Source organism: Macaca fascicularis, chromosome 11 (assembly GCF_037993035.2).
Source record: "Macaca fascicularis isolate 582-1 chromosome 11, T2T-MFA8v1.1".
In the NCBI taxonomy this organism is placed as follows: Eukaryota; Metazoa; Chordata; class Mammalia; order Primates; family Cercopithecidae; genus Macaca; species Macaca fascicularis.
In genome coordinates this window covers 136185252-136198690 of record NC_088385.1, presented here as the reverse complement: position 1 = coordinate 136198690, position 13439 = coordinate 136185252, and the positions used below count along the sequence as shown (strand labels likewise).

The 13439-nt window shown below is 47.9% G+C and overlaps 1 protein-coding gene across 2 annotated transcripts in view; it reads left to right on the top strand.

The window, feature by feature from the left end:
- TMEM132D (transmembrane protein 132D) overlaps positions 1-12644 on the top strand; it is an 825450-nt gene extending 812806 nt beyond the window's left edge. For both annotated transcript variants that reach the window (XM_005572614.5, XM_005572613.5), the window contains 3 exons: positions 2146-2419; positions 5548-5739; positions 9347-12644. In XM_005572614.5, the coding sequence (XP_005572671.2) occupies positions 2146-2419; positions 5548-5739; positions 9347-10531 (1651 nt within the window). In that variant the 3' untranslated portion in view covers positions 10532-12644. The remainder of the gene's footprint in view (positions 1-2145; positions 2420-5547; positions 5740-9346) is intronic.
- Positions 12645-13439: the final 795 nt, after the last annotated feature.

Below are 13439 nucleotides of genomic sequence, written 5' to 3'. Positions count from 1 at the left end.
TAGCCAAGGCCCTGGAACATACTGAGTAGCTAGACTCCCCTAACTAGAGCCAGAGGAGCTAGATGAAGAGGTGCACCAAGGCTGAATGAATGGACAAATTCTAGGAGGAGGGAAAATTGATGCTGGAAAGAAGGAGGCAGCAGATGTTCCCTGGAAGGACATCTGACAGGGTCAGCCTGACCTGAGCTGCCTCTCTGTGCTCCAGTCCAGAAGCTCTGAGCTCTCTGCCTTGGTGAAATGAGGTCTGAGGCTTGTCCACTGAGTGTCTGATACATTACTCCAATGGTGCTTGGTAGAGCCCCAGGAGTCTCCACCATCTACCATTGGGAACCACGTGAGTACCATGTAAAGACAGTGGTAGGAGCTCAGGCTCTTCACTCACAGACTTTGTCATCTCAGAGAAACCGTGTATAAGAATTCAGGTATAACGACATGTTGATTGCTAAAAGTATATGCGCTATGAGACAAGGAAATATGCCTGGAGTCTGTGTACTCGGCAGGGGGTGGAGAATTGGTGGTCATCTGAGGGATAACTTATATTCCCTCCCTTGCAAACTCATTCGTTTGGTCCCATGACCCCTGGGAGAGGGGATGCTTCAAGGACGAAGGCTGTGGGTCTCAGGGACAGTTGGGAGCTGGCTTCAGCAATGATTCTTTCTCAGTCGCTGGGGTTTCTGGTGTTGAGTTGAGGGCGTGGATTAGAGGGTGACGGTTGGTGCTGCAGAGGGAAGAAACTGTAGGGGAAGATTCACCAGAGACCTGGTTGAGTCTCACCGCATTACATCCCATACGCTGTCACAGCTGCCTGGTTCAGACATGGCAGCAGGGTGAGTGTGAGAGGGAACAGCTGCTGTTCTGATGGAGACCGAGACGGTGCCATCAAAGGGCCGACTGCACAGAAGGGACCAGATGTTGAGGGAGCAGCTGACATCTGTCTCCTTCCAAGCATCCTGGCCCTCTCTGCCTTTCTTATCACATTTGACCTCACCTTGGGTTACATATTCACCTGCTTTGTGTGCTGGGTTACAGAACCACACCATTCATCCCTGGCCTTGTCGTGTTAGCTCTATCCATTCTGCCTAACATAGTGGCTTATCCCAAAGCTTAGTGGGTTAAAAATTATCCCCAAAGTTAATGTGGCTTACAAGAAAAACATGCCGGCCAGGCACGGTGACTCAGGCCTGTAAGTCCCAGCACTTTGGGAGGCCGAGGCAGGCGGATGGCTTAAGCCCAGGAGTTTGAGACCAGCCTGGGCAACATAGCGAGACCACATCTCTACACAAAATTTTAAAAATTAGCCGGGCATGGTGGCTTGCACCATAGTCCAAGCTATTCAGGAGGCTGGAGTGGAAGGATTGCTTGAGTCCAGGAGTTCAAGGCTGCAGTGAGCTGAAATTGCACCACTGCACTCCAGCCTGGATGACAGAGCAAGACCCTATCTCAAAAAGAGAAAGAACAGCATGTTTATTGAACAGTTTCCGTGGATCTGGAATCCAGGCATGGCTGAGCTGGGTCTTCTGAGCAGGGGCTCTTACAGGCTGCAGCCCAGGTGTCAGTGGGCCTGGGGTCCCGTCTCAAGGCTCATGTGGGGAAGGATCTACGTGCAGGCTCACTCGCGCGGGTGCTGGCTGGTCTCATTTCCTCGCTGGTGCTGGCCAGAGTTCACTCTCAGTTTCTAGCTGGCTGGAAATCTCTACAGCTTGGCTCACAGCATGCAGCTCGCTTCATCAGAGTGAGCAAGTGCAAAGAACCAAGGAAAGAAAACACAAGCAAGACAGAAGTCACAGGCTTTTCAAGTCTAGCCAAGAAAGTGACCATCCAATCACTTTTGCCCTAACTTTTTCATTGGACGAAAGAAACTAGGTCCAGCCCACACTCAAGGGGAGAGGTTTACACAAAGTAGACACCAGGAGGTGGGGGCCACTGGGAACACCTTACATTCTGCTGGCTGCACTGGCCTTGCTGATGGGACTGGTCATGCCAGAGCAGTAGTTAGTATGTCAGGTTCACCTCTGCATGTCTGGATGTAAACTCCTTGAAGTCTCATGGTCTCCTTACCTCTGCAGCCCCCACCAGGCTCCACACACAGCCCCTTACAGAGAACCAACAAGTAACTGTCTGCAAACTGTACTGCCTCTTTCACAGGCCTGCTGGGGACAGTGAGGAAGAGGAAGACGATGAGCGGAGGGGCCGCGGCTGCACCCTGCAGTACCAGCATGCCATGGTGCGGGTCCTGACGCAGTTTGTGGCTGAGGCGGCCGGCCCTGGGGGACACCTGGCCCACCTGCTGGGCTCAGACTGGCAAGTGGACATCACAGAGCTGATAAATGACTTCATGCAGGTGGAGGAGCCCAGGATCGCCAAGCTGCAAGGTGGACAGATCCTGATGGGACAGGAACTTGGGATGACCACCATTCAGGTAAAAAAATAAAAATCCCCAAAGCAAGATCTGTCTGTCTTCCCACCTCTGCTCCGCCCAGAGGAGAAACCAGCTGTTTGTCATTGCTGGGAATGGTATCTATTTTTAGGATGGCTAAATTCAAAGAAATTGTCAAGTAAACAATACAAGTGATGTTGGCTGGGTGCAGTGGTTCACGCTCGTAATCCCAGCACTTTGGGAGGCCGAGGCGGGCAGATCACCTGAGCTCAGTAGTTTGAGATTAGCCTGGGTAACATGGCAAAACCCCATCTCTACCAAAAATACAAAAATTTACCCGAGTGTGGTGGTGCGTGCCTGTGGTCCCAGCTCCTGGAGGCTGAGGTGGGAGGATTGCTTGGGCCTGGGAAGCAGAGGTTGCAGTGAGCTGAGATCGTGCCACTGCACTCCAACCTGGGTGATGAAACGAGATCCCGTCTCAAACAAAACCACAATACAAGTCATGTAATGATGTGATGAGAATCTCGAAATTCCTCCCATATTACTTCTAGGTGAGAAACTCTGGGCTGACTCCCACGGTGGGTCATGCTTGAAACACACTATTTTGCCCAAGCCATGGTGGGCATTACTATCTTGGTAAACAAGCTTTTGAGGTGAGCTCCTGTGATCTGAATCACAGGCACGGCCAGCAACTTCCTGCTGAGCCACTTTCCGCCGTCGAGCGTGGTCACCTAAACCTTCCCATGGCTTCAGGATATTGTGGCCGCCTCTACCGAGTCACAGCCGGCAGCCTGATGAGAACCTGAATAACTCAGACATGTGCTGAAGGAAGGAACGAAGTTATTATGCCTCCATTTGTCTCGTGGGCCCCTTCTGCTGGGGAGCGGGTGATGGAGAGGACCAGCCACAACACTCAGGTTTTGAAACAAACACTTTTACAAAACAGTGTTCTGGGAGGCTTGTAAGGGTTTGGTCATTTACCTCCCAGCTGAGAACAAAGCAGGAGTTTGTTTTCTTTCTGTATACATGTAAGGGGTGCAAGTGCAGTTTTGTTACCTGGACATATTGCGTGTCTGCCTTGTTAGCGTAGCCATCACCCAAATAGTGTACATCGTAGCCAAAGGAAAAGTGTATTCCCCAGCAGCTGCCCCCTCTGCAGGCAACGCGATTGTCTTAGCAGGCAATCTGTGAGGCTTCGAAAACAGCTGTGCATGAGGAATCATCATAACTGAGACTAGATTGGATCATGGAAGATTTAAAACATATCCATTCTAGAAAATTGGCTGGTATATCTAAAAACTTCATTTTATCCAAGGAGGAAAATAAATGGGTTTGGGCTGTAGACCAGGAGTCACACGCTCTAATGATCTCTAAAAGCTGAGAAGCTACCGTCAGTGAGGAGAGTAGGCTGGGTGTGTGCTGAAAGACAGCAGCTGATTTTCCTCTGAGTGTTAGAGAGACAACAGGGAGTGGTGGGGCCTGTGGAAAAGGGGCAAGCTCTTACAGCCAAAAGCTGCCAAGAAGAAATGCAAGTCCACTGCGGCCATATGTTCCAATTTTCTAGAAAAGCTGGAAGTCTATGTTTTTATATGAAATCTTCCAGCTCTCTAAATGATGATCATTAATTCTACCTTAAAATATGACTTATGTCAGACAAAACATATCTGCCTCATAGATGAGAGCTTGCAACCTCCATAATTGACTAAGAAGTTGAAAGACCTGAATCCCTATCATAAATCTATAGGCTAAACTGAAACTGATGTCCAGAAACTCACAGTGAGATGAGAATTTGGTATTATCTTCCCTTAAGTGACAATTGAAGTGCAAAGGGGAAAAGACATACCGTTCTGAAATCAGGTGTCGGGGAAGAGGAAGTGGGCCAGCTTCGCACACGTTAAACGTGAACATTATTTTGGTGAGGCATCTACTCCTGCGAGCCTTGGTTCTTTTTTTCTTTTTTCTCACTGCGTCCTCCTGAGTCATAAATTCACTAGTCCACTTTCTTCTGGGGACGCATCTCTCCTGCTCGCTGCCATTTAAATTGTCCCAATCGGACCGGAAAGTGAAGGTGGTGTTCAGATAGAAGTATGGAGCTTTGATTCCTGGTCTTAAAAGGTCCTAGGAAAACTGCTGTCTTGACATACATCATAAATATCACCAAAAACTTGAAAAGAGGTTGCGTTACACCGGGCCGCGAGGCATCTGAGACAGCTCTTTATCGTTGGGACGAAGGGTGAGAGGAGGAAGAGGTGATTCCACAGACGTTCCTCAAAAGCAGGATTAATCCCAGCACTTTGGGAGGCCGAGGCAGGTGGATCACGAAGTCAGGAGATCGAGACCATCCTGGCTAACACGGTGAAACCCTGTCTCTACTAAAAATAAAAAAATAAAAAAATAAAAAAAAATTTAAAAAAAAGCAGGATTTCCTGTCCAGGGTCTAAACTGCACATAAGCCTCATTTTCCAGGTCATTCCAGGTGTCCACAGGAGAAATGAGGCTTTGGGTTGTTGGCGTCAGGCATAGACACTCAGAACCTACGTTTATCAGAATATGCCCGACGATATTCCACATCATCAGGCATCATACGCTGTGTTTCCCAAAGTGTACAGTGTGGCCTCCAGTGACACACATGATTGAGATGGACCAGCAGGATCCACCTTCCAGTTGCACATTGGTTTTCGTGTGCAAGAGAGAAAGCCGTCAATATGTAACCAGTACACCCAACCCATTGTTCGCTGGTGATAGAAAGGCTTTTGAAAAAACAAATTTTAGTAAAATAAATACTTTTAAACAAAATACACACTAAAGAGTAAAGAGACGATCTGTGATGTAGAAAAATCATAAAGTTAATAGTCGAATGAAAATGTCAGTTCCTCCTGTCCAGGATGGAGCATGGTGGGAAATGGAGCTGATGTGTGGAGTGTGGGGAGGGGCCAAGCCCTGCCTGCCAACTACTTGACACCACCTTGCTTTACGCAAAAAATCCTTTCATTTTCTCAAGCAAAATATGTGATTTTGAAGGCGGTGTGAGTGGGAAAGACCTGTTCTCATTCTTTCTGGCTCACACGTTGCCCTGTCACTGCCTGAACACCTGGCACTTCCTCCTGCAACTGGAGGCAGTGCCTGGACCACAGAAAGCCTTTCCTTGTCATGTCGCTTCCGCCCTCCAGATCCTGTCTCCTCTGTCAGACACCATCCTCGCTGAAAAGACCATCACCGTGCTGGACGAGAAGGTGACCATCACAGACCTCGGGGTGCAGCTGGTGACAGGGCTGTCGCTCTCCTTGCAGCTCAGCCCAGGAAGCAACAGAGCCATCTTTGCCACTGCAGTGGCTCAGGAACTTCTGCAGAGGCCAAAACAGGTATGGAGGAGGGTTTGAGACACACTTCAGCAGGGGTCCCACACCAAGTGGATCACACAGCAGGCAGGCACCACGCCAGGCAGGTCCCATGCCAGGCAGGTGGCACAATAGAGTGGGATCACATATCAGGTGTTTCTCCGTCTGCAAAGGGCTCTTATGAAGCAGGTGACTGCTCTGCCTCATGCTTCCCAGCTCCCTCATGCAGAGATGAAAAAAATAAATACAAATATACATAAGGATTGTAACATGTAAAAATGAGAAGCCACTAAGGGGCAGGAGCCCTGGAGGAAAGGCCCGCCCCTCATCCACCACAGTGCAGGTGCATGCAGGTGGTCACCTGTGCTCTCCACATCCTTCCTGCTTCCATGAGGGCATAAGGGCACGTGCAGGCTCAGAGCAGGTGCACAGCCTGCTGCCAAGGTCCTGATGGAGCAGAGCGTGACAGACCTGCTGAGTGGGGAGCCCGTGGCGGGACATCGCTTCCAGACCATTCATTGTTCAGCTCAAGGCAGAAACAGAGAATTCATGGGGATGTCAGTCACAATTTTCTTTTACTTTATTTGGAACCAGTGTGAGCTAATAGAGTGTGTTGTGTGTTTCTGTGTGTTGTATGTGTGTATTGCATGTGTCTATGTATGTGTTGTGTGTGTGCATATGTATACATGTGTTGTGTCTATATGTGTTGTGTACATATGTTTTTGCTTTGTGTGTCTATGTGTATGCATATGTGTGTCTTGTGTCCGTATTTTGTGTTGCTTGTTTTGTGTTGTGTGTGTTGCATGTGTGCTTGTTATATAGGCACCTGTATGCATGTATATGTGTTGTGAATATATTGTGTGTTGTATGTATGTATGCATTACATGTATCTATGTATGTCGTGTGTATACATATATGTGTGCTGTGGGTCTATGTATGTGTGTCATGTATGTATGTTTTTGCTTTATGCGTGTGTGTATATGCATGTCTGTCTTGTGTCAGTATTTTGTGTTGTATGTATGTTTGTGTTGTATAGGCACCTGTGTACATGTATATGTGTATGTGTTGTGAATGTATTGTGTGTTGTATGTGTGTGGTGCATGTGTTTGTATGTGGATACAATGGCTTACAAAGGGGACTGTTATAGGGGACCTTTGAAAGTAGTATGTTCTCCCTCATTAGAGGTAGATAAACATTATTTCTTAGAACATAGGAATTTGGGTGAAGCTCGCTTAACAACAAAACATGGTGGTTGCAGGTCATTAGTTCTTTGTGCCCCATGAAAAGGGATCATCTTCATGTGGGCAGCTGGAATCCCTCCAGCCCAAATGGGCTATTGTTCTGACTCCTTCCCTTCTGGATCCAGAGCCTTTTCTGCACACTCTCCCTCAGCAGGATGAGCTACCAGGCCTGCCCTGCCTTCGTGCACCAGCAGCGGCTGTGACCATGTTCAGAGGAGGCAGGAGTGCCACACTGGACTTGCCAAGAGGCACAAAGCGCCGTCCCACTTTCCCAGCCTGCACCTGTCATGTAATGCTCCCCTCTCAGGCATGAGCTAATCTCCTAGTCCTTATACTACAGTCTTTGTTTGCAGAGTTTTGGATTAGAAAACACTTGAAAGTGGATGCTCCCAATAATAGAATTGAATTTTTGGGCAAAGCAAACCTCCTTTTCTCAAGGAAGAATGCCAGCCGAGAGGCAAGTTACAGATGGCAATGAAGAAATAACCTGAGGCTTTTCCCTGTCTTTGTGGGTGATAACATCAGCTGACCACCAGCTAGGCGTTAAGGAAGGGATAAGATGCAGCTAGAAGAAGGCCAGAAAGCTAATCCATTCCTGACATGCAGAGCTAAACATGCTACCCTGAGATTTGCTCCATAGGTGGTTTGCAGGGCTCTCACTCCCTGCCTGCAACTTGGCTCTGACAGTGGTAGTTTCAAGAACTCCGTTGTGCATTTGAATACTCTGCTCAGATTTCGTGGCAGATTGAGAGAACCTGGTAAGTCAGTGTCATGTCCAGTAGCTTTTGCACTGTGCCTTGGCAAGGTTCTCCACTTAGCAGGGAGTCCAAGCCAATGTCTAACAGCGTAAGTATTTCTTGGCTGAGCTGAAGGAAGGAGCAGAGGCCACCAGCCACATTTGAGGAGCCTTTCTTCTTACTTCCAACGACTAAATAACAACTGTGTAAAATTACTTCTGTCATGGTCAGGGGCCAGTGGGTTGTAAGAGAAAAAAGTCCACCCAAGGAAAAGCTTAAATAACAAAGGATGTGTTATGAGGATTGGAGGGATCTCACAGAACCCAGCTGCAAGACCTTGGAGGAAAGGGAAGGTCAACACTCTCATGCCCACTCTCTCTCTCCTGTGTTTTTACTTTGGTCTAACTCATTATTGTCTTCCTATGGATAAATGCCATGCCCAAACATTTGCTTACACATAGTCCATCAGAGGGCTTCATTCCCAATTTTATATGAGCCCCCACTACACAGCTTCTCAACCTGACTTTGCCAGTCTTGTCTTTCTGGTTTCAAGTTTGAGACAGAAAGAGAAAGAGAAGAGAGAGACAGAGGGTGAGAGTCATGCTGGCTGGCTCAGCGTTGCTGAGATTGATGGCTCTAATGGCAGCAGCTGTCTCGTTCCAATCAGCTGTTGCTGTGGCCCAGCGGGCAGGGTCAGGGGCCGCCTAGTGCTGTTCATCATCTCGGGCTTGGAGCGGAGCAGGTTCTCCGAGAGGGAGGGAGGAGGGAGGAAGCAATGGATCTGCCGCTGCGCTGTCAAGCATAATGACATCTTCACCAAAATTAAAGGCTGGCATGAAATTGGAGGTTATCTCCAATGATCTGCCCGGTCAAACTATTTGCAAAGAAAGTTGGTCTAAATCAACAGAGTGAAAACAGCAAGAGACTGAGAGGTGCACAAACCCCGGCTCTGGCTGCTTTTTGGTCTTCCAGTTTCCTCCAGTTGGGCTGGGTGAAGAAAGAGATGAAGACTCTCCAATCAAGATGCTTTCCCTCTCCTGCTGTCAGGCCTAACTACTCCCTTCAAGCCAAGACTATGTCCTGAGGTCAGGACAGATCTACTCCTGCAGGCTCAGAAAAGGCAGGGCTGGCCAAACCACAGCCTGCAGCCCTGCAGTGGGATCTCATCTAGATCAGACGCTTTTATCTGTGTTGCCAGTAATCAGTGGAGACTCAGTATTACAACTTATAAATAATGTAATAAATATTTTTCATTTGAATGCGTAACACTTGTAAATGATTCCACTCACCAGTAATTTCCTTTGTCGTGCAATTTGTTATTGTTCAGAAGTCGATTCTGAACAGCCCAAGGGCCCATCTTCCTTTTAACACCTACGGGAAGAAAAAAAAAAAAAAGCAAAATCTTCTTATGGATTGTTTAATACCGACCCTCTTTTGTCATTTCGTTGTTTTATTTTGCTTTTTTTGCATCTCTGTGAGAATTCGTTTTCTTTTATACTCTTGGTACTTCTTATCGCTTATTTCTACACTGTTTGAAAGGCTTGTCTTTGTTCTCGTAGCAATATTTTTCCATAGTGTGTCTACTTTACTAAGACTTGGGGCTCAATGAGCCTTTTGGCCCATTTTAATTAACTTACATATTTTTCTCAATAGGAAGCAGCCATCAGTTGCTGGGTCCAGTTCAGTGATGGCTCAGTCACACCCTTGGATATTTATGATGGGAAAGACTTCTCCTTGATGGCCACATCTTTGGATGAGAAGGTGGTCTCCATCCACCAAGACCCCAAATTCAAGTGGCCCATCATTGCTGCAGAAACCGAAGGACAAGGCGCCCTGGTCAAGGTGGAAATGGTTATTAGTGAATCCTGCCAGAAATCCAAGCGGAAGAGTGTGTTAGCTGTTGGAACAGCAAACATCAAAGTTAAATTTGGCCAAAATGATGCTAACCCCAACACCAGTGACAGCAGACACACAGGGGCAGGGGTTCACCTGGAAAACAATGTCAGTGACAGAAGGCCCAAAAAACCCTTGCAGGAATGGGGGAGTCAGGAAGGACAGTACTATGGCAGTTCTTCCATGGGACTCATGGAGGGACGGGGCACCACGACAGACAGGTCCATCCTGCAGAAGAAGAAAGGCCAGGAAAACCTTTTCGATAACGACAGCCACTTGCAGACTGTCCCCAGTGACCTCACCAGCTTCCCAGCCCAGGTGGACCTCCCCAGAAGCAATGCGGAAATGGATGGGAATGACCTTATGCAGGCATCCAAAGGGCTGAGCGACTTAGAAATTGGGATGTATGCTTTGTTGGGTGTCTTCTGTTTGGCCATTTTGGTCTTCTTGATAAATTGTGTGACCTTTGCTTTAAAATACAGACACAAACAGGTTCCCTTCGAGGAGCAGGAAGGGATGAGTCACTCTCATGACTGGGTTGGGTTAAGCAACCGGACAGAGCTGTTGGAGAATCACATCAACTTTGCCTCCTCACAAGATGAGCAAATCACTGCCATTGACAGGGGCATGGATTTCGAGGAAAGTAAATATCTCCTCAGCACAAACTCCCAAAAAAGCATCAATGGGCAGCTGTTCAAACCTTTAGGACCCATCATCATCGATGGGAAAGACCAGAAAAGTGATCCCCCAACATCCCCTACCTCAAAAAGGAAAAGGGTGAAATTTACCACCTTCACCGCCGTCTCCTCTGACGACGAGTACCCCACCAGGAACTCCATCGTGATGAGTAGCGAGGATGACATTAAGTGGGTCTGCCAGGATCTGGACCCTGGGGACTGCAAAGAGCTGCACAACTACATGGAGAGATTACATGAAAATGTGTAAGCCAGACACGCAGACATTGGTTCTCACTCACCTTTCAGCCTTTAATTCCAGGATGTGTAGCAATGGTGCCCCCGGAAGAGAAACAAAGCAACAGGACAAAATAAGGATGACGCTGTCCATGGAGCCTCAGCCAGTGACCCCGGTTCAGCAGCGAGGCCTGGAGTCCGCATCGACGCACACATTCCAGAGTACAGTGTCTTGCTTAAGAGGTTTATCATGCATGGCAAGATTTTTCAGACTTGAAACAAAAACGAGTTTGGAATCACTGAGCATCTGAGTTTCCAGGAAAGAACAGCCTCTCTCTCTCTCTCGAATCAAAGCAATTTGGATATTGTAAAATCCACATGGCTCCAATATTCGATATTGCAGACTACGGGAGAAAAGCGCAACTCAGGTGGAGCATCCATGGATCAATGGGAGGAAGCTGTCCTCGAAACCGGAGCAGCACATCTCGCTGTGAGCGAGATCACGGGCGGTCCAGTGCTGCCGTCCGCTGGGGGAGGCATGACTGGGAGTCATTGTCTCTCAAAGGCTGGGCCAGAGCTGGCTCAGATCATGGGCAGGCCAAGGCAGTGGCTGACAAGGACTGAAAGGGAACATGTGGGCTAACAGGCCACAAATACCTTTGTAACTACATGCCAAGGACAAATACACGGACACAAATCCTCTGAGCCCTTCAGGGCACTTCTTTATTTGTAAACTAAGGATACTGGGCATAGAATTTGAATCAGGTTCAAAGAACCAGGCTCTTTTGATTCCTATCAAGTTCACAATGTATCCATTTCTATTCCTCCACTGCATTGCCACCCTCCCCAGAGCAGCTGGTCACCCGTGGGTGGGGGAGGGAGAGGGCAGTTTCTAGTGTTAGCTGAGTCTTTTTTCTCCCTCTGGGTTTTGTGTCAACTCCCAAGTGACATTCTATAAAGAAGCTCCCCCCACAGACCTGGGCGTATGTCCCACGCTGTCCGTCTTTGAAGAGGCTGGTCTCTGGGCATGGGCGGTACTCACAGTGAATTCCACCCCAGGGGATAGACACTCCCTTGCTTTTCTAGAAAGAAAACAGGGCCACTTGGGACGGGTCTTTCACTGTTCATGGCAGATCTCCTGTCCAAGAATGTGCCCTCGAGGCTGTTGAGACAAATCTGGGTGCCTGTGTGGAATGTGCAGGACGTGTGGAGTTGGGGGGTCTGGGTGTGAATGCGGTGGGTCCAGCAGGAAGCCTGGCCTCGCACACACCGGACAGCACTGAAGCCTTCTTCACCTTGGAGGTGTGAAGGGATGAGGGGCGTCTGCGTGTGGTGGAGATGCAGGTCTGCAAGCACTTGGTCCTGCAGTCAGCCCCAAAAGGTTTCGCATTGTTTGAGATCAGCATGACTCAGGATATCCCTGAATCCCCTCACTTATGGAGCCTATGAAGATGGGGAGGAGACATCAGCGAATTCCTGCCCCATATCACGCTCACTCCAAGGTAGAGAATGGTGTGTTGGGTGCCAGCCAGATAGGATCCTGAGAAAGATGGTAGGGGGCAGCGGGTGGAGGGCAGAAGAGGCCGTGCTGTTGAATCCATTCCATTTTTCACTCTTTGTCATTTTCTTTCTCTCTGCTCTTTCGATGTCTGTTTTCCAGTCTGTTTGTGTGTCTCTATCTCTCTCCTCCTTTGAACCTATCTCCCTGCTTCCTCTGTCTCTAATTTTGAGTGTGTGTCTTTACGCCTTCTCCCTCTCCGTAGAATTGAATTCTCTTTAGATCATGTGTGTGTAAATTTCACCAGTTTACCCTTCCAACCTTAGCCCTCTCCCCTGCAACTGTGGTGCTATCAGTTTGCTCTTGAGACAGGGGTTTCTGCAGCCAGTAAGTCACCTGCTCTTGTCCGCAAGCTTACCTACCTTGTTTGGTTGGGTGATTAAGCTGTCACCCCTTTTGATGAGAACCCTTTGCTTTCAGTAATGTCCTCATATTTCTTTCCATTCTTACCTGTGTCATGTTCTGTTGAGTACTGCAGCCACTGCCCGCTCCCAAATCCATCTACGTGTAGAATGTACTGTAGATTGTAAGAATGTAATATATATTTATAAACTTACTGACTGTAAATATAAAGTTTGCATTCAGTGGCTTTATGGCTGTCCTTTGTCCTTCTCCATGCTGACCCCCTCCAAGGGGCTTGCATCAATCGCAAATGGCTCTGCAAAAGCTGTGGCTCTAAATCAAATGCAGATTTAAGGATCCCAGTACAATCCAATTACACCCTTACATCGTGTAGTGCTGCTCTCTGCATCGAGGGGATGTTGACACGTGATGACAAAGTGCATTGTGTACTAAGTGTCTCTCCTTCAGGACCTGAAAGGATTTGCAAATAAATCACACGTGCAGTCCTCTCCTAAAAGCCTACTGACTGATAGTGGTAAGTGGAAACTGTGGCAGGCAAGCATGTATTCCAGCCTTCTTTTGGGCTGGAGTGAGGAAAATTTTCCGTCCTTCCTTTGGGTCTTGAGTGTACATACACACAATAACTCTGGGCTGGGTTAAAAAGTTGATTGTAGATTCCTTTATCAACTGCAGCCCCAAGACAATTCTACATAACAAGAAGTTGCATGGAATCCTTATATTCATGCAAACAATAGCAAGTGATAGATCAATCTTTTACTCAGCCAGTATTTACTGAGCAGCTACTCTGTACCAGGAATAGCTGCGAGCACTAGAGACAGAGTCATACATACAGCAAACGCACATGCACTTTCAAAAACCTTACTTACATCTATTTGGGTGGGGGGAATAAACAGCACACAAAATAATTTCAGATAGTCTGGGGTTTTTGTTTTTGAGACAGGGTCTTGCTCTGTCTTGTCGCCCAGGCTGGAGTGCAGTGGCACAATCTCAGCTCACTACAACCTCTGCCTCCTAAGCACTG